This window comes from Somniosus microcephalus, chromosome 23 (genome assembly GCF_052327205.1).
Source record: "Somniosus microcephalus isolate GS21.2 chromosome 23, FLI_Smic_1.0, whole genome shotgun sequence".
Classification (NCBI taxonomy): domain Eukaryota; kingdom Metazoa; phylum Chordata; class Chondrichthyes; order Squaliformes; family Somniosidae; genus Somniosus; species Somniosus microcephalus.
Window position 1 is genome coordinate 72509536 of NC_141009.1, and position 21468 is coordinate 72531003.

General features: G+C 51.9%; 1 protein-coding gene across 1 annotated transcript in view; it reads left to right on the forward strand.

Annotated features, from left to right (window-relative positions):
• LOC147101958 (coiled-coil domain-containing protein 183-like) overlaps positions 1–11872 on the forward strand; it is a 78640-nt gene extending 66768 nt beyond the window's left edge. Inside the window, exons 5-6 of the mRNA XM_085966001.1 lie at positions 8763–8847; positions 11654–11872. Coding sequence (XP_085822127.1) covers positions 8763–8847; positions 11654–11814 — 246 coding nt within the window. The 3' untranslated portion in view covers positions 11815–11872. The remainder of the gene's footprint in view (positions 1–8762; positions 8848–11653) is intronic.
• Positions 11873–21468: the final 9596 nt, after the last annotated feature.

The window sequence follows — 21468 nt, forward strand, 5'->3', positions numbered from 1 at the left end:
CTTTCTATCCCAACTGTATTAATAATCATTTTAAGTTCATCCTCTAGTGAAGTGTCTATTTTGTTATCTCCTTTCGTAAAAACTGAGGCGAAGTAGTTATTCAATATTTCTGCCATTTCTCTGTCATTACCTGTGAGTTTATCTTATCCTTTAGTAGCCCTATCCCTACCTTAATTTTCCTTTTGTTAGTTACTTGTCTATAGAACACTTTATTATTTCTTTTAATATTCCTTGATGATTTGATTTCATAATTTCTCTTTGTCTTCCTGATAGTTTTTTTTTAACTTCCCTCCGAAGTTCTTCATATTTCCTTTTGTCCTCCTCCTTTAGTATCTAATTACTTCTTGTAAGTCTTTTTCTTTAGATTCAATATTCCCTTTAGTTATTTACTTATCCACAGTGCTCCATAATTAGCTTGCTTGTTTTTGGCTTTTAGTGGAATACATTTCTCTTGAACTCTATTGATTGCCCTTTCAAAGGTTTCTATTACCGTAGTGTTTGTCCTACTTATGTCACTCTCGATCCTACTCTTGAACCTTACTATGTTATGATCACTACTACCAAGATGCTCTTCTACTCTTAATTCTCCTATCTGTTCTGGTTCATTACCCATTACAAGATCCAGCAGTGATTCTTTCCCTGTTCAACTTCTTACATACTGAGTATGAAAGGAGTCCTGTACACACAGTGTCAAAACTCCATTCCATTTTCTCCTTTCACTACTTCTTCCTGTCAGTTTATTTGGGGGTAGCTGAAATCTCCCATGATTATTATTCTATGCCTGATACTCACCTTGAAGATTTGCCAACATATTTCTTCCTCCAATTCCCTTCCACTATTTGGTGGTCTATAATATACCCCATATTAGGGTGATGGATCCCTCTTATCTTTTAACTCCATCCATATGAATTCTGTATCTATTTTACTGCTAGTTACATCCTTTTTTTTCTACTGCCATGATGCTATCTTTAACTAGTCCAGCTACTCCGCCTCCCCTGTTTCCCTTTCCTTCCTAAATGTGTTATATCCTGCAATATTTAGTTACTAATCCTGTCCTCTATTTCACAGAATTTTCACAGAAACCCCACAGTGCAGATAGAGGCCATTTCGGCCCATCGAGCCTGCACCGACACATATCCCACCCGATCCCCGTAACCCCTACACCAACACACATTCCACCCTATCCCCGTAACCCCACGTATTTAATCCCCCTAACACTAAGGGTCAATTTATCATAGCCAATCAACCTAACCCGCACATCTTTGGACTGTGGGAGGAAACCGGAGCACCCGGAGGAAACCCACGCAAACACAGGGAGAATGTGCAAACTCCACACAGACAGTCGCCCGAGGCCGGATTCGAACCCAGGTCTCTGGCGCTGTGAGGCAACAGTGCTAACCACTATGCCACCGTAGCCATGTTTCAGTTATTCTTGCTATATCCGGATCCTCTCTGCAAATTATTGTCTCCAGTTCATCCATTTTGTTTTGAATACTACATACATTGCTGTACCGATCGGTTAAATTGTTTTTATTTATTATTCCTCTCTTTGTTTTTTGGAGTTATTTTACCTTTATGCTCTATGACTTTATCTGATCTCTGGCCATTCGTGTTATCCTTATTGCTTCCTTTAGTTTGTCCTTTACTTTTTTTTCCTGATTCTTTTATTGTTAGGTTTCTGAAATCCTAGTAGTTCCCCCCCGCCCCCCCCCCCCCCCCATGTTATTAGTTTAAAGTCTTATTTACAGCCCTAGTTATCATTTCCACCAGGACCCCGGTCCCAACCCGGTTCAAGCGCAGCCCGTCCCAATGGTACAGCTCCCTCCTGTCCCAGTACTGGGGCCAGTGTCCCATGAAATGGATCCCCTCTTTCCCACGCCACTCCTTTAGCCACATGTTGACTTTGTAGATTCTCCCAGCTCCTGCGCAGTGTCCTCCTCCTCCTCCCTCTTGCCCCAGCTGCTCCTGCTCGGTCCTGTCTTCCTTGCTGCTGCCCCTCACCCTCCAGCCCCAAAGGCAGCCCGACCAGACCGCCCAGGACTGCAGAACAACTGTTTAAAAAGCCGTCCAGCACCGGCAAAAACTTCTTTTCTAAAGTCAGGATTAAATTGTGGAAGTAAGAAATCAGGCCAAAAAATGTCCAGAAGTTAACCAGCAGGCTAACAGGACAACCCAGCAACTAACCTGTAAGTAGTGGGTGATCCCTTTAACTAGCGCTGCTGAAGGGTCCTCGCTGGCTGTTAGCGCCACGAGTTGCTGAGTGAGTTTATCACTCAGTGAGGCAGGCGCTGGGGCAGACCAGTATCACAAAAGGGTCGTCCAACCAGCGTAGGACCCTTATTTAAATATTATAGTTAGCATCCCGAATCGCTCCAGTGCGTCCTGGCTGCCTACGGTGGCATCTGATCCAACATGGCATGTGGTACCCTCCTGGTAAAGGATATTGAATACTTAGGCACCCCTTTTACGCCTGTAAATTGGGCATGGCACCAACAAATGTCTAGGCTAGAATGTCTGACCAGAAACGGTGGTGTAAGCAGAATCCATAATAGCTTTTAAAAGAGAAGTCAATAAATACTTTTTTTAAAAATATTGAAGGGACTATGGAAAGGACAGGAGAATGGAACTAAATGGACATGTGGCGGAGCCACTAAGGGACTCCGATCAATTGTATATAATTCCCTTTAATAACATGTTAGCTACAGCCTGAGTCTGTATCTTTGTTTTCACTGTTTACATGTACAGAGCGCGATCACTTTAATAGCGCGGGTAAACGCGATGACGTCACGCCGTTCATCACGTGATCCCCCACCGGTGGGAAAAACGTGATGACGTCATGACGTCAGCCACGGGACCGCCCTAGCAGTCCTCGTGGAGCCTCCGAACTGACGAGACCTATATTCGATGTTCTCCTGTAATTATCCGTTAAACTCTGTTAGTTTTCATTAAACCTCGTTTATTTGATCGCCTGATTGGACCTCAGTCTTTTGGATAGGAACTAGACATTCCTACATTGGTGACCCCGACTTTTGCGAACGGTTTTCGCAGAAGTTACCGAACATGGAATCGAACGCCGTTGCTTTAAAGCTACCACAGTTCTGGGAGCAACAGTCAGCCACGTGGTTCATCCAGGCTGAAGCCCAGTTCGTAATCAGGAACATCGTTGCGGATCAGACCCGTTACTATCACGTGGTCTCCGCCCTCGACAGTGCCACAGCCTCGCGGATCGTCAGCCTGCTTGGTAATCCACCAGAAGACCACAAGTATGATACGATAAAGGCGCGGTTGTTACAGGTCTTCGGGCTCACGAAGTCGGAGCGCGCCCGCCGGCTGCTCGCTATGCCCGGCCTCGGGGACTCCAAGCTGTCCGAGCTCATGAGCCAAATGCTCACGCTCCTGGGCTCCGAACCGGAATGCTTCCTCTTCAGGGAGCTATTCCTCAGCCAGCTACCGGAGCAAGTTCAAGCTGCCCTAGCCAGGTCGGAAGTCACCGACTGCGCAGAGCTGGCTGCCGATGCAGACAAGATCTTCGCGGTGACACAGCAGTGCTGCGCTGCCACGAGGCGCCCATCTCCCATGGACGCCACTCCAGCCCCTCAACCTGCGGGGTTGTGCTCCTACCATGCCCGTTTTGGTGCGAAAGCAAGATGCTGCCGCCCTCCCTGCAGCTTTTCGCTCAAAAAAAAACAGCAGCCACCCTGTCGAAAGAGGACCGAGTATAAGGAGCGCCCCGCGGCTGCGATGGCAATCGGTAATTCAGGAAAACTCCTCTTCATCACCGACTCCCTATCTGGTCGACGTTTCCTCTGCGACACCGGGGCGCAGTGTAGCATCCTACCCGCGTCCAATCTTGATCTACAAGTTGGGGGTCACGGCCCCTCCCTCCAGGTGGCTAATGGCGGGGCCATTCGGACCTTCGGAAGCCGGCGGGTCCAGGTGTGCTTCGGCAGCCAGCGGTTTTACTGGGATTTCATCACGGCCAAAGTCTCTCAAGCCATCCTCGGGGCGGATTTTTTGTGCGCCAACGGCCTCTTGGTGGATGTACGGCACCGCCGGTTGATCAATGCGGCCACTTTTCACTCCATCCCGTGCTACCGCGGTAACACCGTGGCGCGCACTATCTCCTGCGCGTCCCCACCTCCGGATGACTTCACTCGCCTTCTCGGAGATTTCCCAGACCTGACCAGACCCACTTTCTCTTCCACGGCCACGAAACATGGTGTCGAACATCACATCACCACTACTGGCTCCCCGGTCTACGCACGGGCCCGGCGCCTCGAACCTGGCAAGCTCGCGGCTGTGAAAGCGGAGTTCGACGCGATGGAGCGGCTAGGGATTATTCGCCGGTCGAATAGTCCCTGGTCTTCGCCTCTCCACATTGTTCCGAAACCTGATGGCGGCCTTGCGGCGACTACCGACGCCTGAACGTCGCCACTACTCCTGATCGGTACCCGATCCCTCATATTCAGGATTTCTCTGCACATTTGGCGGGAAATACCATTTTTTCCAAAGTCGACCTTGTCCGTGGCTACCACCAGGTCCCTGTACACCCACAAAACGTCCCGAAAACTGCAGTCATCACCCCATTCGGCCTGTTTGAATTTCTGCGGATGCCGTTTGGATTGAAGAACGCTGCACAGGCTTTCCAGCGCTTGATGGACTCCATGCTTCGGGACCTCAAGTTTCTATTCATCTACCTCGACGACATCCTCATCGCCAGCCCTAATAAAGAGGAGCACATCCGCCATTTACGCGCCCTCTTTAGATGCCTCAGTCAACACGGCTTGATCATCAACCCGGCCAAGTGCCAGTTCGGCCTGCAGCAGATTGATTTCTTAGACCATCGCATCACATCGGACGGCGCAATTCCCCTGCAAACGAAGGTGGAGGCAGTTACTTCGTTCCCGCGCCCGCAGTCTGTCAAGGCCCTGCAGGAGTTCCTCGGGATGGTAAATTTTTATCACCAGTTCGTCCCTAATGCAGCTCTGCTCATGCAGCCCCTGTACGAGGCCCTCAAGGGCAAGTCCGGCAAGGATCCGATCAGCTGGACGGTCGAAATGGACCGGGCGTTCGTCGACACAAAAGGCGCTTTAGCCAACGCAACCATGCTGGCACACCCGCTGCCAGGTGCCACCAACGCCCTTACCACCGACGCGTCAACACTACGCCATCGGCGCAGTGCAGGAACAGTGGGTGCATGGGACGTGACAACCGCTGGCGTTTTTCAGCCGTCAACTGCGGCGAAACGAACGAAAGTACAGCACGTTTGACCGGGAGTTGCTGGCCCTTTTTCTGGCCATCCGCCATTTCCGGTTCTTGCTAGAAGGACGTCCGTTCACGGCTTTTGTGGACCATAAACCACTAACGTTCGCTATGGCCAAGACCGCCGAACCGTGGTCAGCTTGGCAACAATGTCAGCTGACGTTTATCTCAGAATTCACCACTGACATTCAGCATGTATCCGGTAAGGACAACCTGGTGGCGGATTGCCTCTCCCGCGCGACCGTTCATGCAGTCCAGCTCGGCATCGACTATGCCATCATGGCTGCGGATCAAGCCTCGGATCCGGAGGTCCAATCTTACAGAACCAACCCCTGTAGCCTCCAAGCGGCTGACGTCAAATTTCATGCTGCGGGCACTACGCTACTCTGCGACATCTCCGTAGGAGATCCTCGCCCTATCGTCCCGGTCGCCTGGCGCCGAAAAGTTTTTGACGCCATACACGGGTTGTCGCACCCTGGCATGAAGGCCTCGCAACGGTTGATGTCGTCCAAATTCGTATGGCGGGGCATGCACATGGATGTTCGCGACTGGGCCAACACCTGCGTGGTCTGCCAAAAGGCCAAGGTGCAGCGTCAGGTCAAGGCTCCATTGGTCACTTTCGCCGTCCCGGAACGTAGGTTTGATCATGTGCATGTGGACCTGGTGGGGTCACTTCCGCCTTCACACGGGTTTACTCATCTTCTTACAATGGTGGACCGCACCACTAGATGGCCTGAGGCGGTTCCTCTGTCTTCCACCACTTCCGCAGACGTCGCCAGGGCATTCATCTCCTCTTGGGTCGCCCGCTTCGGTGTACCGGCAGACATCTCATCTGATCGTGGGCCGCAGTTCTCTTCAGAGCTCTGGAACGCTGTGGCTCAGGGGCTCGGCGTCAAGCTACATCACACCACTGCCTACCATCCACAGGCGAACGGCCTGTGCGAACGATTCCACAGGTCGCTCAAAGCCGCACTGCGAGCCAGCCTTCAAGGTGCAGGCTGGGTGGACAGGCTTCCATGGGTCCTTTTGGGTCTTCGTACGGCACCTAAAGAAGATCTTCAATCGTCCTCGGCGGAGCTCATATACGGCCAGCCGCTACGCGTACCAGGGGATTTCCTTCCGTCTCCAACAGAGCCATGGTCCACGTCCCAGCAGCTCATCAGCCACCAGGAGGCAGCCAGAAGTTTCGCTCCAGTGCCTACGTCGCATCACGGCTTGCAGAGCTCCCACGTCCCAGCTGAGCTGAAGAACGCCGACTATGTGTTTATCCGCCACGACGCTCATCGGGACCCGCTCAAACCCCCTTACACTGGTCCTTTCCGTGTGATAGAGCCGGGAGACAAATCTTTTTCGGTCGATGTTGGAGGTAAACCGGACCACATGTCGGTTGACCGGTTGAAGCCGGCTCACTTGGACCTTGACCACCCAGTCGAGATCGCACAACCGCCGAAACATGGCCGACCGCCCACAGTCGCCGTGCCAGATCAAAAGCAACCGCCCGCCAGCTCGCCCGCCGTCCATCAGCTTCCACTTCAAGGCTACAGAAGTCGATCTGACAGGCTTGTCAGGCCTCCTCGCCGTTTTACTTTTGCTATTAAAGACAATTCTCGGGGGGCACATGTGGCGGAGCCACTAAGAGACTCCAATCAATTGTATATAATTCCCTTTAATAATATGTTGGCTGCAGCCTGAGTCTGTATCTTTGTTTTCACTGTTTACTTGTACAGAGCGCGGGCAAAAGCGATGACGTCACGCCGTTCATCACGTGATCCCCCGCCGGCGGGAAAAACGTGATGACGTCAGCCACGGGACCGCCCTAGCAGTCCTCATGGAGCCTCTGAACTGACTAGACCTATATTCGATGTTCTCCTGTAATTATCCGTTAAACTGTTAGTTTTCATTAAACCTCGTTTATTTGATCGCCTGAGTGGACCTCAGTCTTTTGATAGGAAGTAGACATTCCTACAGACAACTCCTTGAAAGAGCTAGCACAGGCACAATGGGCCGAATGGTCTCCTTCTGTGCTGTAAAATGTTACAATTGTATGATTCTAAATGATTTGGAGTTGATAACATTGCTTATAACAATAACAACAACTTGTATTTATGTAGCGCCTATAACGTAGTAAAACCTCCCAAGGCGCTGCACAGGAGCGATTATCAAACAAAATTTGACACCGAGCCACATAAAGAGATATTAGGACAGGTGACCAAACGTTTATTCAACGAGGTAGGTTTTAAGGAGTGTCTTAAAGGAGGGTAGAGAGGTTTAGGGAGGGAATTCTGGAGCTTAGGGCCTCGGCTGCTGAAGGCACGGCCGCCAATGATGGAGCAATGAAAATCGGGGATGCGCAAGAGGCCAGAATTGGAGGAGCGCCGAGAACTCGGAGGGTTGTAGGGCTGGAGGAGTTTACAGAGATAGGGAGGGGCACAGCCATGGAGGGATTGGAAAACAAGGATGAGGATTTTAAAATTGAGGCGTTAACAATGACAGAGGTGGAAGTAGGCAGTCTTGGTGACGGAGCGGATATGGGGTCGGAAGCTCAGCTCAGGGTCAGATAGAATGCCGAGATTGTGAACTGTCTCGTTTAGTCTGGAGGCAGTGGCCAGGGAGAGGGACAGAAGACAATGGCTTCAGTCCTCACAATGTTTAATTGAAGGGAACTTGGGCTCATCCAGTACTGGAGGTCGGACAAGCAGTGTGACACTGGATTCAATTCTCGGCACTGGTATCCACTTCTGGAGTACAGGACACAATTCTGGTCTCTCCACTTCACCAAGGATATCCAGGCATTAGAGGGAGTGCAGATAAGGACAACCAAACTGATGGCGAGCATGAGGTGTCTGAACCCTGGGGAGAGGGTGCAGAGCCCGGCATTGGTCACTGTGGGAAAGAGAAGGATCGGGGAGAGATTATTGAAGGATTTGAGATCCTGAAGTGAATGGATAAATGCAACCTGATAGTACGTTTGAGATTGTCACAAACTCTAGACCCAGGGACAGGGACCCAAGCGGGAAGGGCCTGGGCGGGTTAGATTGAACTATTTTACACAAGTGGGGATGAGTGTGTGGAATGGGTGGCCGTGCGTGGGGGTGGGGGCAGAGTGTGGGTAGCATTGGACAGATATTTGGGGGGGGATGGGGGAGAGTGGGAGATTAAGGGGTGTTAGTTTTAGGGAGCAGGCTGTAGGGCCTTGTCCAGCCTAGTACTTTCCCATGTTGATTGATGACGATTCTCCGGGGACTCTGCCTCCAATGCTAGGCCTGGGGGAGGAGGCCACAGCAGCCAACATTGATATTCCTGGAAGTTCCAGAAAGTTCTCGATCAACACAGCCCGGGACCAGGGTCTACATTTAATTGTAGCAAGCGGCATCTATCTCGGCTAGTGAGCTGCTGCAGAGATTAATGTTTGGAAAGTTTCCCCAGCAATCTGGTTACGGCATGAACCAGCTTTCCAATCTGTCCCTTGTAAATTAACCTGAATCTTTTTTCTGTTTCAGTTAACAGAATTAATCGAGAAGACATTTGGAGAGAATCAACAGAACAGAAATGTCATGAATGATTTAGTTGACTATGACATGCAAGGTGAGTGTTGATGAGGAACCTCCACCGCCTTCAGCATTCTGCTTGCTAACTGGTCCTCAGGACACTGATCCCGTGGTCCCTGCAGTGTGAGCGCTGACTGTCCCAGTCATCATCTACAGCAGCAGCCAGCCCCTGTGGGGAAGGGCCCCGGATGCCTCTCGTGTAACTGTGCTGACCCAGACTGACCAGCTCCTTGCTTTCCTGTTGCGTTTGCACAGCTCCAGTTGCTGCCTGCCTGAAGTGCAGCATCACCACCTGCTCTGTGCCCAGGGTGGGCAAGCCTTTCCCCGACAGCTGGCCGGGAATGCAGTGATTCCCTTCTGCAGCAACAGCTCCCTTCAGCCATAGGCACTGATTTCGAACACAATGGTCCAGGTTTGGCGGTGAACGAGCAGAGCTCGCCGTTCATTACACTTACACTTGGCCGTAGTCGTACTCTGGGCTTTTGCACTCGAACTTGTGGAAAGCCAAACAGCTTGGCGCCCTCTACCGGGGATCTGGGACCAGTGCGAACACCTCCTTAACCAATCCGATTAGAGAGTCCTCAGTGACACGCAGGCCCCGATATTTACTGGGGCAGCTCTTGTGAGGGCCGGGGGGTGGTGGGGAAGTGGCGGTCGGGAAGTCCGGCTTTCCCCGCATGCTGTGGACTTTTGACTCTGTAGTTTCCACAGTGGCGTCTTTTTTTCCCAGTAGGTTCCCCGCCCGGAAGTCAGTCTAATTGACAGGCTTGGCTCCCTGTCGGGTGGGGAACGCTCCGGAGGAGGCCGCAGCCCAGGAGCAGGTAGGGAGCCTGCAGCTGGGTGCGTGAGGGGCAGGGGTGGTCGCTGATCCCTGGAGGGGGGAACAATGTTCCCTGGAATTTTGGGGGGGGGGGCTGCGCAGCCCATTCAAAAGTCCACACACGCGTGGTTTTTTTCAATTTAAAAGCCGGCTGAGCGGGACCCCCTTGCGGTGCTGCGCGGGACCCCCTTGCGGTGCTGCGCGGGTCCCCCCTGCGGTGCTGCGCGGGACCCCCCTGCGGTGCTGCGCGGGGTCCCCCCTGCGGTGCTGCGCGGGGACCCCCTGCGGTGCTGCGCGGGACCCCCTTGCGATGCTGCGCGGGTCCCCCCTGCGGTGCTGCGCGGGGACCCCCTGCGGTGCTGCGCGGGACCCCCTTGCGGTGCTGCGCGGGTCCCCCCTGCGGTGCTGCGCGGGACCCCCCTGCGGTGCTGCACGGGGTCCCCCCTGCGGTGCTGCACGGGGACCCCCTGCGGTGCTGCACGGGGTCCCCCCTGCGGTGCTGCACGGGGACCCCCTGCGGTGCTGCGCGGGACCCCCTTGCGGTGCTGCGCGGGTCCCCCCTGCGGTGCTGCGCGGGACCCCTGCAGTGCTGCGCGGGACCCCCTTGCGGTGCTGCACAGGGACCCCCTGCGGTGCTGCACGGGGACCCCCCTGCGGTGCTGCGCGGGACCCCCTTGCGGTGCTGCGCGGGACCCCTGCAGTGCTGCGCGGGACCCCCTTGCGGTGCTGCACAGGGACCCCCTGCGGTGCTGCACGGGGACCCCCCTGCGGTGCTGCACGGGGACCCCCCTGCGGTGCTGCACGGGGACCCCCCTGCGGTGCTGCGCGGGACCCCCTTGCGGTGCTGCGCGGGACCCCCTTGCGGTGCTGCGCAGCTTACAGGGACAATTGCCTGGGGAAGGAGGTGTCTGAACTCCAATCCGGGGGGTAGGGGGAGGGCGGTTGTCAATTCCTGAGTGGCGAGGGGTGGTCTGATCACGTGGGGGGCAGGCGGTTGCCGATCTGGCGGGGTGAGGGGCATCCAATCTCTGATCCTGGGAGGTCCGATTGCGGCGTGCAGGGAAGGAGGTTATCTTGGGAGGCTGGCGGGAAGCACTCCTGCTCCCCTTGACCCACGAGCAGTGCTGTAAAGGCACTTTACTTTTCCACAAAGCTGTCCTTGCCTCCCTTCAGGTTTCCCGAGGCCTGGGAATCCGCCTCCTGGGAGTGGATTGGTCGCCCGCTGTCTCCGTTAAACCTGGAGGTGGGCGGGTTGGGGTCGGGTTTGAGATTTAAAAAATTTAACATCCCACCCTGCTGCTTGCTAACCACCCGTTTTTTGTGGTTGAAGTTATCCCCACAGAGTCTAAACTAGGAAGTGTAAGTTCGAATAGTTAAATCAATGCCAAATCATGTACAGAAAATGAAATAGAGAGGGAAAGAAAGATGGGATTAAGAGAGAGAGAAAGAAATAGTTTTTTATTTAAATTATTTCATTTATTAAAAATTCCAACAATAATTAAAATCTGAAGAAATGTCATTCCACACTTGTAAAAGTTAATTTTCAGTACCCAAGAGATTGTTTGGCAGTAATTAACACTTATTACGCCATTAAAAATTCACTTACACTTGAAGGGACAAGCCCAAACTGCATCTGGCGTGTTTAGTGGGTATCTATCACGTAAGTACAGTGACTACATGCCCTTCCATGTATTTCAATGCCGAATCTCTCGGTGGGATGCCATTATAATGGAGCTTCTGGATGAGCGGGGTATCTCTGACAGCAACTTCCTGATTTCCACCTTTAACTGCACATGCGCAGTTGCCGGAAGTTGCTGTCCGATTTACACTTTCAGAACGGTGAGCACTGAGAGCCTCGGTGTTATTTTTACTACAAACCCCGGACCCTTTTGTACATTGCTCGGAATGGGACTGACCCCCACCCCCACCAAGAAGGCCCAGACCACTTTGTGGCTGGACTTGGCCTGGCCGGGGTTGACCACTCTTGGGAATTGTGTACCATTCTCCTCTTCTTCTGTTCCAGAGGATTTAGACTATTTAGCAGCGAGCACTGATGGTGTTCTCACAAGAGAAGACATTAAACGACGGAGCGAGCTTCTGGTGCAAGATAAAACGACAATAGTGAGGAGAGTGAAGAGGAAGGGGAGGAAAAGCTACGTCAGCACAAAGAAGGTCATTTGTTAGATTGGTGTCCGAGAATAGTTCTGTCTCAAGCACTGAAAATAAACAGCTGTGTGTTTACTGTGCGGACCAACACTTATTGATTGAGTTTCTACATCAACATTTACACGAGAAAATAGAGTAAGGAGTAGAAACTGTTTACCTTTTCATTGCTCATAATACAGACACTGAAACTACACAGTGCGTAACATCACTGGACCGATACCACCGAATCACACTACCAATTTGGGTTCTTTGTACTCATCAAGGTGAGCAATGTAAATGCTAAGGAGCGGAAAAGACCCTCTACACTGCCACATTAAACACTCCCAGGGCAGGTACAGCACGGGTTAGATACAGAGTAAAGCTCCCTCTACACTGTCCCATCAAACATTCCCAGGGCAGGTACAGCACGGGTTAGATACAGAGTAAAGCTCCCTCTACACTGTCCCAGCAAACACTCCCAGGGCAGGTACAGCACGGGTTAGATACAGAGTAAAGCTCCCTCTACACTGTCCCATCAAACACTCCCAGGGCAGGTACAGCACGGGTTAGATACAGAGTAAAGCACCCTCTACACTGTCCCATCAAACACTCCCAGGGCAGGTACAGCGTGGGTTAGATACAGAGTAAAGCTCCCTCTACACTGTCCCATCAAACACTCCCAGCGCAGGTACAGCATGGGTTAGATACAGAGTAAAGCTCCCTCTACACTGTCCCATCAAACACTCCCAGGGCAGGTACAGCACGGGTTAGATACAGAGTAAAGCTCCCTCTACACTGTCCCATCAAACACTCCCAGGGCAGGTACAGCACGGGTTAGATACAGAGTAAAGCACCCTCTACACTGTCCCATCAAACACTCCCAGGGCAGGTACAGCACGGGTTAGATACAGAGTAAAGCTCCCTCTACACTGTCCCATCAAACACTCCCAGGGCAGGTACAGCACGGGTTAGATACAGAGTAAAGCTCCCTCTACACTGTCCCATCAAACACTCCCAGGGCAGGTACAGCACGGGTTAGATACAGAGTAAAGCTCCCTCTACACTGTCCCATCAAACACTCCCAGGGCAGGTACAGCACAGGTTAGATACAGAGTAAAGCCCTTCTACACTGTCCCATCAAACACTCCCAGGGCAGGTACAGCACGGGTTAGATACAGAGTAAAGCTCCCTCTACACTGTCCCATCAAACACTCCCAGGGCAGGTACAGCACGGGTTAGATACAGAGTAAAGCTCCCTCTACACTGTCCCATCAAACACTCCCAGGGCAGGTACAGCACGGGTTAGATACAGAGTAAAGCTCCCTCTTGTAGGGGTTTGCAAAATCCCCTCAGCCCCCGAAGATCGGGAAATATTAATCCACATTGTGGACGAAGAGTTTGCGTGATTTAAATTGTTTCTGGGTTGGACAATGTTTTAAAACATACCCAGAACCGCAAGAAGGCTGCGTTAAGCTAGGCAGCACTTGGACAACACCGGAATCAAAGAACTTTGTAAAAAAATCGCACACCTTAAGACAATACATTTTATTAAAAAAAGGTACTCTTGAGTTTGGTAAATTGTCCAGGGATAAAATGGCCATCAGACTGCGTGGCCAAGGACAAAGGGCCTGGAAGCAGCTTTCTGTGTCTGTGAAGCAACGGCAGTCAAATTCTGTCAATCAAAAGGGGAGTTTCCCCTCCCTGCAGAGACAATCGATGTTTGTTTACAGAAACTGCTACAAGGATGTTTGCACAAGTGATTAAACCAATTGACTGCGGTTTCAGTGACCACAGGATAATGGGTTTCTGTTTACATAGTAATACAACTCCATTCAAAACCCACCAGGGTGAATGGAGATGGTTTGAAGGCTCAGCACAGACATTTGAAAAGAAACACTTAAACTGAGGAAGGGAACAGTTTAAAATGAATGGGTTTGAATCACCCATTACTGGACAATGGGGACAGTTTTAGCCTTTTGTTTTAGCCCAGAAACTTCCGGATCTGGGCGGGAACATTTCAGCCCCAAAACTGGGGTATAAGAGATGGCTTCTCAGAGGCATCTCTCTCTCTCTGGCTTGCCTCCGTGTACCCTCTACAGCGTGGAGTCTGTCTGAAGAAATAAGAACACCAGCAGTTTACTATTAAAACACTGGGGTGTTTCTTTACTTCAGGACAGTGAAGATCTCGTGGGACACGGAGCTGGCACTGCAGTGGTGAGCATATATTTTTCTGGCCTTCCACAAGGCAACTTAGGATAGGCTTAGGGGTGGGAGTAAAGTGGGGATTTCGTTAGAATTGTATTTTAGTCGATTTCCCTCGTTGTGTCCGTTTTTTTTTCTCCCCTATTTAAGCAATTTTACCGTGATTACAAGATCGTGTGGTGTAGTTTCTTAGTTTTAATAAAGTTTGACTTTCGTGCATCCAGACCATTTGTCCGTTTTAATATATCATTAATTATATGTTCCTCCAGTCAGAACTGGAAGGAGGGGTTTAGCGATTCGAAACTGCTGATTGGAGCTGGTCAAAGTGCAGTGGCAAAAAGGCTGCCTGACCAGGTAAATTACCATAGACCAGGTAAAGGAAGGTAAAGCACGGTGGCATAGTGGTTAGCACTGTTGCCTCACAGCGCCAGGGACCCGGGTTCGAATCCAGCCTCGGGCGACTGTGTGGAGTTTGCACATTCTCCCCGTGTTTGCGTGGGTTTCCTCCGGGTGCTCCGGTTTCCTCCCACAGTCCAAAGATGTGCGAGTTAGGTTGATTGACTATGATAAATTGACCCTTAGTGTTAGGGGGATTAAATACGTGGGGTTACGGGGATAGGGTGGGATATGTGTTGGTGCAGGCTCGATGGGCCGAAATGGCCTCTATCTGCACTGTGGGGTTTCTGTGATTCTGTGAAATTACCGTAAACCAGGTAAAGGATGCCCCCCTACAAATTGGCGACCGCAACAGGACTGGAGGCAGTTTTTGATATAATAAGTGGTCTGGATCTGGAGAAAGCATCAGCTCTTTCTTTTCTTGCTTTTAGTCTGTGGGTAGCCCTGCAGAAGTTAGCGGCAGCGTGTAAGCTGACCTATTATGGTATAGGTGGCTGGGTTAAGAAGGGTGAGATGAGGGTGCGGGAGGAGGTTATAGAGACCAAGAATCGGGAGTCAGAGTTTGGAAAATGCCAGGCGGAGGTAGAATGCCTCATAAGAGAGGTGAATGAGGCCAGAGATAGTGGGGTGAGGGTGCGGGAAGAAAATGCACGCCTCACACTAGAGGTCACGAAATGCCAGGCAGAGATAGAGCTCCTTGTGCAGGAAGTCACAGAGGCTAGGGACAATGAGATGAGGCTACAGGAGGAAAACGCACACCTCACCCAAGAAGCTAGCGAGGGCAAAACCACGCGAGGCACAAGATAGACTTCCTGAAGTGCCAAATTACAGAAGCAAAGAGTAACGAGATGAGACTGCGGGAAGAGAATGCCCGCCTCACCTTAGAAGTAACAGAGCAGGAGGAAATGGTTAGGGAGGTAAAGGCAGCTTATAAGCTGGCCTGCGACCAAAGGTTTAGTGGAGCAGATCATACCCCATGTAACAGAAAGATAGAGAGTTTGGGTATGGAGTTATTAAGGACTAAAGGGATGGTATGTCTCATAAGTCCGAAGGGAAGTCCGTCGGACAGTACCAGCAGCCCAAATCAAACCGCCCCACAGGCAGCACCCAGAACAGAGCTGGCTAGGGAATTAGAGATCCCAAGACTGCAGCCCACAGCTCCGACTTTTGAGGAGCTCTGGCAGCAAGAAGGGGTGGACAATGGGGTGGTAGGAGAATGCCAGCAGGTCCCGCTAGGCAGGCGGGGACCAGGACCAGTGTACCCCCTCCGACAACAGAGGTACAGTCCGCCCGTGAATGATAATGACCCAGGGGCTGTTCAGCATACCTATCTGGTACCCTATGATACCCAACAGCTCAGAGGCCTGGTGAAACATATTCTCCTGCTCTCCGAAAAGGGAGACCCCTCAATGCACTTTCAAGGGATAGAACAGGCAGCCTGTGATGATGAAGAGAAAGCCAAAATGTTGCTTTTCTCTGTAGATAGTAAGCTCTATCAGACCCTTTCAGATGAGGCTAAGAGAGGGCAGAAGGGTTTTGAGGACCTGAAGGAGGAAATACTGGTAGCCATGGGTGCGAACGACGGCAGTCCATTCGACCGCATAGGGAAAACACTGCAGAAGGAAGGGGAGACCCCACAGGCATTTGCAGACAGGCTGTGGCCAGTCTACAACAGCGCGTGTACAGGGGGACAAGATAGGGCACACCTGAACCAGCGGCAGCGGACCCAATGGCTTCGTTGCCTGGTGTCCAATTGCCTGCCCCAGATAAAAGCAAAGGCTGATACTTGGTTTGACCACTGAGACCCCCTAGCGACCGAAGAGACTGTAATCCGGCAGCTCACGGTAGCATATAAGAACAGTAGGAATAGTGGGACCCCCCAGCAAAAGGGTAAGGTCCACGAGGTTAAACCTGGGGCTCAATCCAAGAAAGAGTGGCGCCAGGAGAGGAGCCGTCCCTCCCAGAACAAGGTCAATTGTTACAGGTGCGGGGAGGATGGCCACTGGCGCAGGGATTGTAAAAAGCCTGGGAGAGACGATAAAGCCAGGACCCCCGCAGCCCCAACTCAGAAGGCAGAGACAGAAACTCCTCCCGATACAGTCGAGTCCGTCATGGAGTCGATAAAATCTTTCCTCAGGGCCAATCAGGGAAAGGTAGCAGCCATCAGTGGTGCTGCAGCCCCCTCGCCCACCTCTGCCTCCCCACAATGACTGGAGCCCGCGCAGCCTGTCCGTCTGTGTAATCTCCGGTACGATGAATGGAAGAGACCGCTCGTACAGATGGAGGTAGAGAAGGTTACAGGGACTTATCTATTGGATACGGGGGCATCATGCACCGTGATCCATATGGATAATCCCACCACCCTCACCTCTGTCTGACGGGGTTCCATACATACTATCGGGATTTACCGGTCAGGAGCAGGCGGGGGTATACTCCAGACCCCTCTCAGTCCACCTGGGCACACTCCAAACTAAGTGAACATACATCCTGGCAAAGTGGAATAAGGAGGAAGGAAAGGGGATCGTAGGAGCCGACTTCCTGGTGGGCCACGGGATCCTCATGGATCTCCGCAACCATTGCCTTTGGGGGGCTAGCACAGACAGGGAAGAAGGTGTAGTGGTCATCCCAGCCAAGGAGTGTAAGGGGACCTTGTGTACTGTGAAGCCCAAAGAAGGTTACGACCTCGGGCTTATGGTAAATGGTGTCCTCCGCGGAGGCCCTGCAGGCAGTCGTGCAGGCAAACCTCAGAGCCTTTGCCACCCATAAACACGACTGCGGGAGGATCACAGGGTTTGAGGTTAAAATAGACGGGGACCCCATGGCCCGACCACAGAAGCAGTACAATTTCCCCAAGGAGGCAGAACCCGACATGGAGGCAGCCATCACCTCCTTAGTTAAACAGGGAGTGTTGAGGCCCATAGCCACTCATGTTAATTCTCCACTTTGGCCGGTTAGAAAACCGGACAATTCATGGAGCGCCACGGTGGACCATCGGGTGCTTAACAGCAATATCCCCGCGTGTGCCCCCACAGTAGAAGCAGTGGCTAATCTTATTAGCAGTATTCCAGCATCCGCGAACACATTCATGGCGCTGGACATTTCGAATGGGTTCTAGTCCATCCCTTTAAAACGGGAGGACCAATATAAGTTGGCCTTCACCTTTAAGGGACAGCAGTATACCTGGACCTGTCTGCCACAGGGTTTCCACAACAGCCCCAGCATCTTCCACCAATGCATGAAGGATAGTTTAAAGGAGTTCAGTCAGCCCACTCAGTTACTGCAGTATGTGGATGACCTGCTCTTATTTACCGACTCGGTCAGGGAGCATGGCCCACTGCTGGCTGAGCTGCTGGAGCTGCTGCAGAGAAAGGAGTTTAAAGTCAACCCCAAGAAGGCGCAGATCGGTCAGCAAGAGGTTAAATTCCTGGGTCTGACTGTCCGCACAGGAGAGAGGGCAATAGATAAGGCAAGGAGGGAAGTGGTCCAGGAGTTACCGATTCCCAATTCAGTAAGAGGGGCGAGGTCGTTCCTGGGATTTACGGGCTACTGCAGGAATTACCATACAAGTTCAAGTTCACAGGCTGTAAAGACAGGCGCTGTGGCTTGTTTCAAGAGAAAAGTTGTCCGGCCCACCAATTGGGACACTTCCCCACCCCAGTGGGACCTAAGTTTTGCCCAAAGTTTAAATTTGAACCAGTTATCTAGTTCAGAAACAGAGAAACAGCCGCCTGAGAGTAGAAATCTGCAGGCTGCTGTGAGTTCATTCACAGAAGAAACTGCCCGCGCATGCGTAGTCGCTGGTCTGGAGACAGGAATTCCCCAGTCTTTTGAACAGGAAGTGCGCGCAGGCGCAGTCCCCCAGCCTGTGATCCCAGCGGCTCTTCAGTTTTCCCGCGCAGGTGCAGTCGCCTGTTTGAAGGCAGAGGTTTCACAGCCTCTGCCGTGGGACTCCGGGGAGGAGGTTCGCGCAGGCGCAGTTCCCCAGCCTGTGACCCCAGCGGCTCCTCTTCAGTTTTCCCGTGCAGTCGCAGTTGCCTGTTTGAAGACAGAGGTTTCACAGCCTCTGCCATGGGACTCCGGGGAGGAGGTTCACGCAGGCGCAGTTCCCCAGCCTGTGACCGCAGCGGCTCCTCTTCAGTTTCCCCACGCAGGCGCAGTCGCCTATCTGAATACAGAAGTTTCATAGCCTCTGCCGTGGGACTCCGGGGAGGAGGTTCACACAGGCGCAGTCGCCTGCTTAAAGGGACAAGCTTCCCAGCCCACTTCTAGAGTGGTTCCCCCTATGGTGTGGGACTCTGAGGAGGAAGGGATAGCAATTCCTCTTGCAGGGGACATATGGAAGGAGCCGGTACCAGGTTTTGGACCTGGAGAGGAAGATTTTCAGCCACCAGTAGCGGGTGCTGAGGGGATACCTGCCCCCAGTACAGGAGTGGGTAGGGAAAAGGAGACAAACCCAGAGTACCGGCAGGCTGCCAGGTATATTAAAGAGTGCGGGCTGTTTGCATCAGGGGGAGAAGGTTCCCAGCCAGCTGGGGCTGTGACCCAAGCTCAGGGTCTGTCAGCCAAAGTTTCCCCCACAGAGAAGCCCCTCAGAAGGTCTCAGCGGGTCTGCAAGCCCAAGATAAGATAGTCACCAGGGTTCCTGCCACAAAGAGCAATCTCCCGAGCCCGGGAGGAAACAGATCACAGAGGTCCCCAACTAGCAGCCATAAGCTGCCAGGGACCAGAAGCAGGAGGCAGTCCAGCTTCGCTGCAGGCAGCAGTAATCTGCGACAGTGACACCAGAGATTAGCCTGGCCATCCGGAGACGGGCGGCATTTGTATTATAGCTTTGTGTTAAGTTTAAAATGTTTATAGCGTGCTTTTAAGGTGTTTAAATTTTAAGTTTAGAATGTAACTAGTAGTTTTGAGTAGTTTAAAGTTTAAGCTTATAAGTGTGCCAAATGCTTGTATTTTGGTCCGAGGTCGAGGGACCCGACCATGTCTCCACCTAAGGCAGCAGGTCAGCGAGAGACCTGGCTGCATGTCCTTTTAAGTTATTTTGCAGGAGAGTGGACAAAGGAGCAGCCCTGTTCGCCCAGCCCGAGCTGGGCATTGAATGAAGATATGGATACAGAATGTTGGGGATCACCTCGCCACTGGACAAATCCAGGAGGAGACCCCGCAGCGACCTTCGGGACACCTCGCCACTGGACAAATCCAGGAGGAGACCCCACAGCGACCTTCGGGAGAAACCGGACAGAGTCCGGAGGAACCTGCCTACTCATCCTACGCGGAAGAGATGGCCCCAGCTGGTGGCCCCAACCCAGCACTATCCTGACCGAATTTCACTTGCGGGAGACCGCGCTATTGAGGAGTCATGGTGGGGAAGCGCGGGCGCCTTGTCAGATAGGGACGTGTACCCCGGGAGTGGGTGGTGATGGCCCGGGAAAGATTGTAAAGGGGAGGGGGAGACCCAAGAGTCGCGTGGGTGCGTTCGGGGAAGGGAGGAACTCACCCGGGGCCCACGGGCAAAGTTAGAGTGCAAGTGTGGCTGGGAAGGATGAGCGGGTGGCCGGATCTGGGATCCAAGTTTGAGTGTGGGGCCAGTGAGAGCCGCCACACAGGCACCCATCATTTTCTCCAGCCAGTCCAGGGCAGACAGGAGGGGGAGGGACTGGGAGTCGCGATCCCATACTCCCCGGTCTCGGTCTGTGAAACATGAGGGGTACCCCGCCTCCACAAAGGGACAAGGGAACGGCTCGGGGCTGGCGGACCAGACTGTTCTGTAAAATCCATTCTGTATGTTTTAAAAGTTTAAGACCATTAAAGGGGGGGGCGGTGGAAGGAACATTTACTGCCCGGGTGGGAGGAGCAATACCCACTCGAATTTCACGACCCATCATTGGCACGTGATGGTCGGGGTTTATTTCAACATTTTGTTTCAAATGTTTAATGGAGATTTTTGTATTTTGTTTTACAGTTCCAAGTGGTGCAGAGGCGTAGGACCCTCTCCGTGCTTGGAATCATTTTGATTACATTGTATAACCAAGATTGCAACATTTTGTAATATGTTATAATGTAACAAGTGGTGCAGGGGTATGAGACCCCTTGTTGTAACATTTTGTAATTGATGTATCTGTAGATGCCTGCCGTACCACGGTCTTTCTCGGATTTGAGTGGAATAGACAGGTCGGGGAATCAGTGATAGGTAGCTCTGGGTTGGACAATGTTTTAAAACATACCCAGAACCGCAAGAAAGCTGCGTTAAGCTAGGCAGCACTTGGACAACACCGGAATCAAAGAACTTTGTAAAAAAATCGCACACCTTAAGACAGAACATTTTCATTAAAAAAAGTTACTCTTGAGTTTGGTAAATTGCCCAGGGATAAAATGGCCATCAGACTGCGTGGCCAAGGACAAAGGGCCTGGAAGCAGCTTTCTGTGCCTGTGAAGCAACGGCAGTCAAATTCTGTCAATCAAAAGGGGAGTTTCCCCTCCCTGCAGAGACAATCGATGTTTGTTTACAGAAACTGCTACAAGGATGTTTGCACAAGTGATTAAACCAATTGACTGCAGTTTCAGTGACCACAGGATAATGGGTTTCTGTTTACATAGTACTACAACTCCATTCAAAACCCACCAGGGTGAATGGAGATGGTTTGAAGGCTCAGCACAGACATTTGAAAAGAAACACTTAAACTGAGGAAGGGAACAGTTTAAAATGAATGGGTTTGAATCACCCATTACTGGACAATGGGGACAGTTGGATCCCTTTTGTTTCAGCCCAGAAACTTCCGGATCTGGGCAGGAACATTTTGGCCCCAAAATTGGGGTATAAGAGATGGCTTCTCAGAGGCATCTCTCTCTCTCTGGCTTGCCTCCGTGTGCCCTCTACAGCGTGGAGCCTGTCTGAAGAAATAAGAACACCAGCAGTTTACTTTTAAAACACTGGGGTGTTTCTTTACTTCAGGACAGTGAAGACCTCGTGGGACACGGAGCTGGCACTGCAGTGGTGAGCATATATTTTTCTGGCCTTCCACAAGGCAACTTAGGATAGGCTTAGGGGTGGGAGTAAAGTGGGGATTTCGTTAGAATTGTATTTTAGTCGATTTC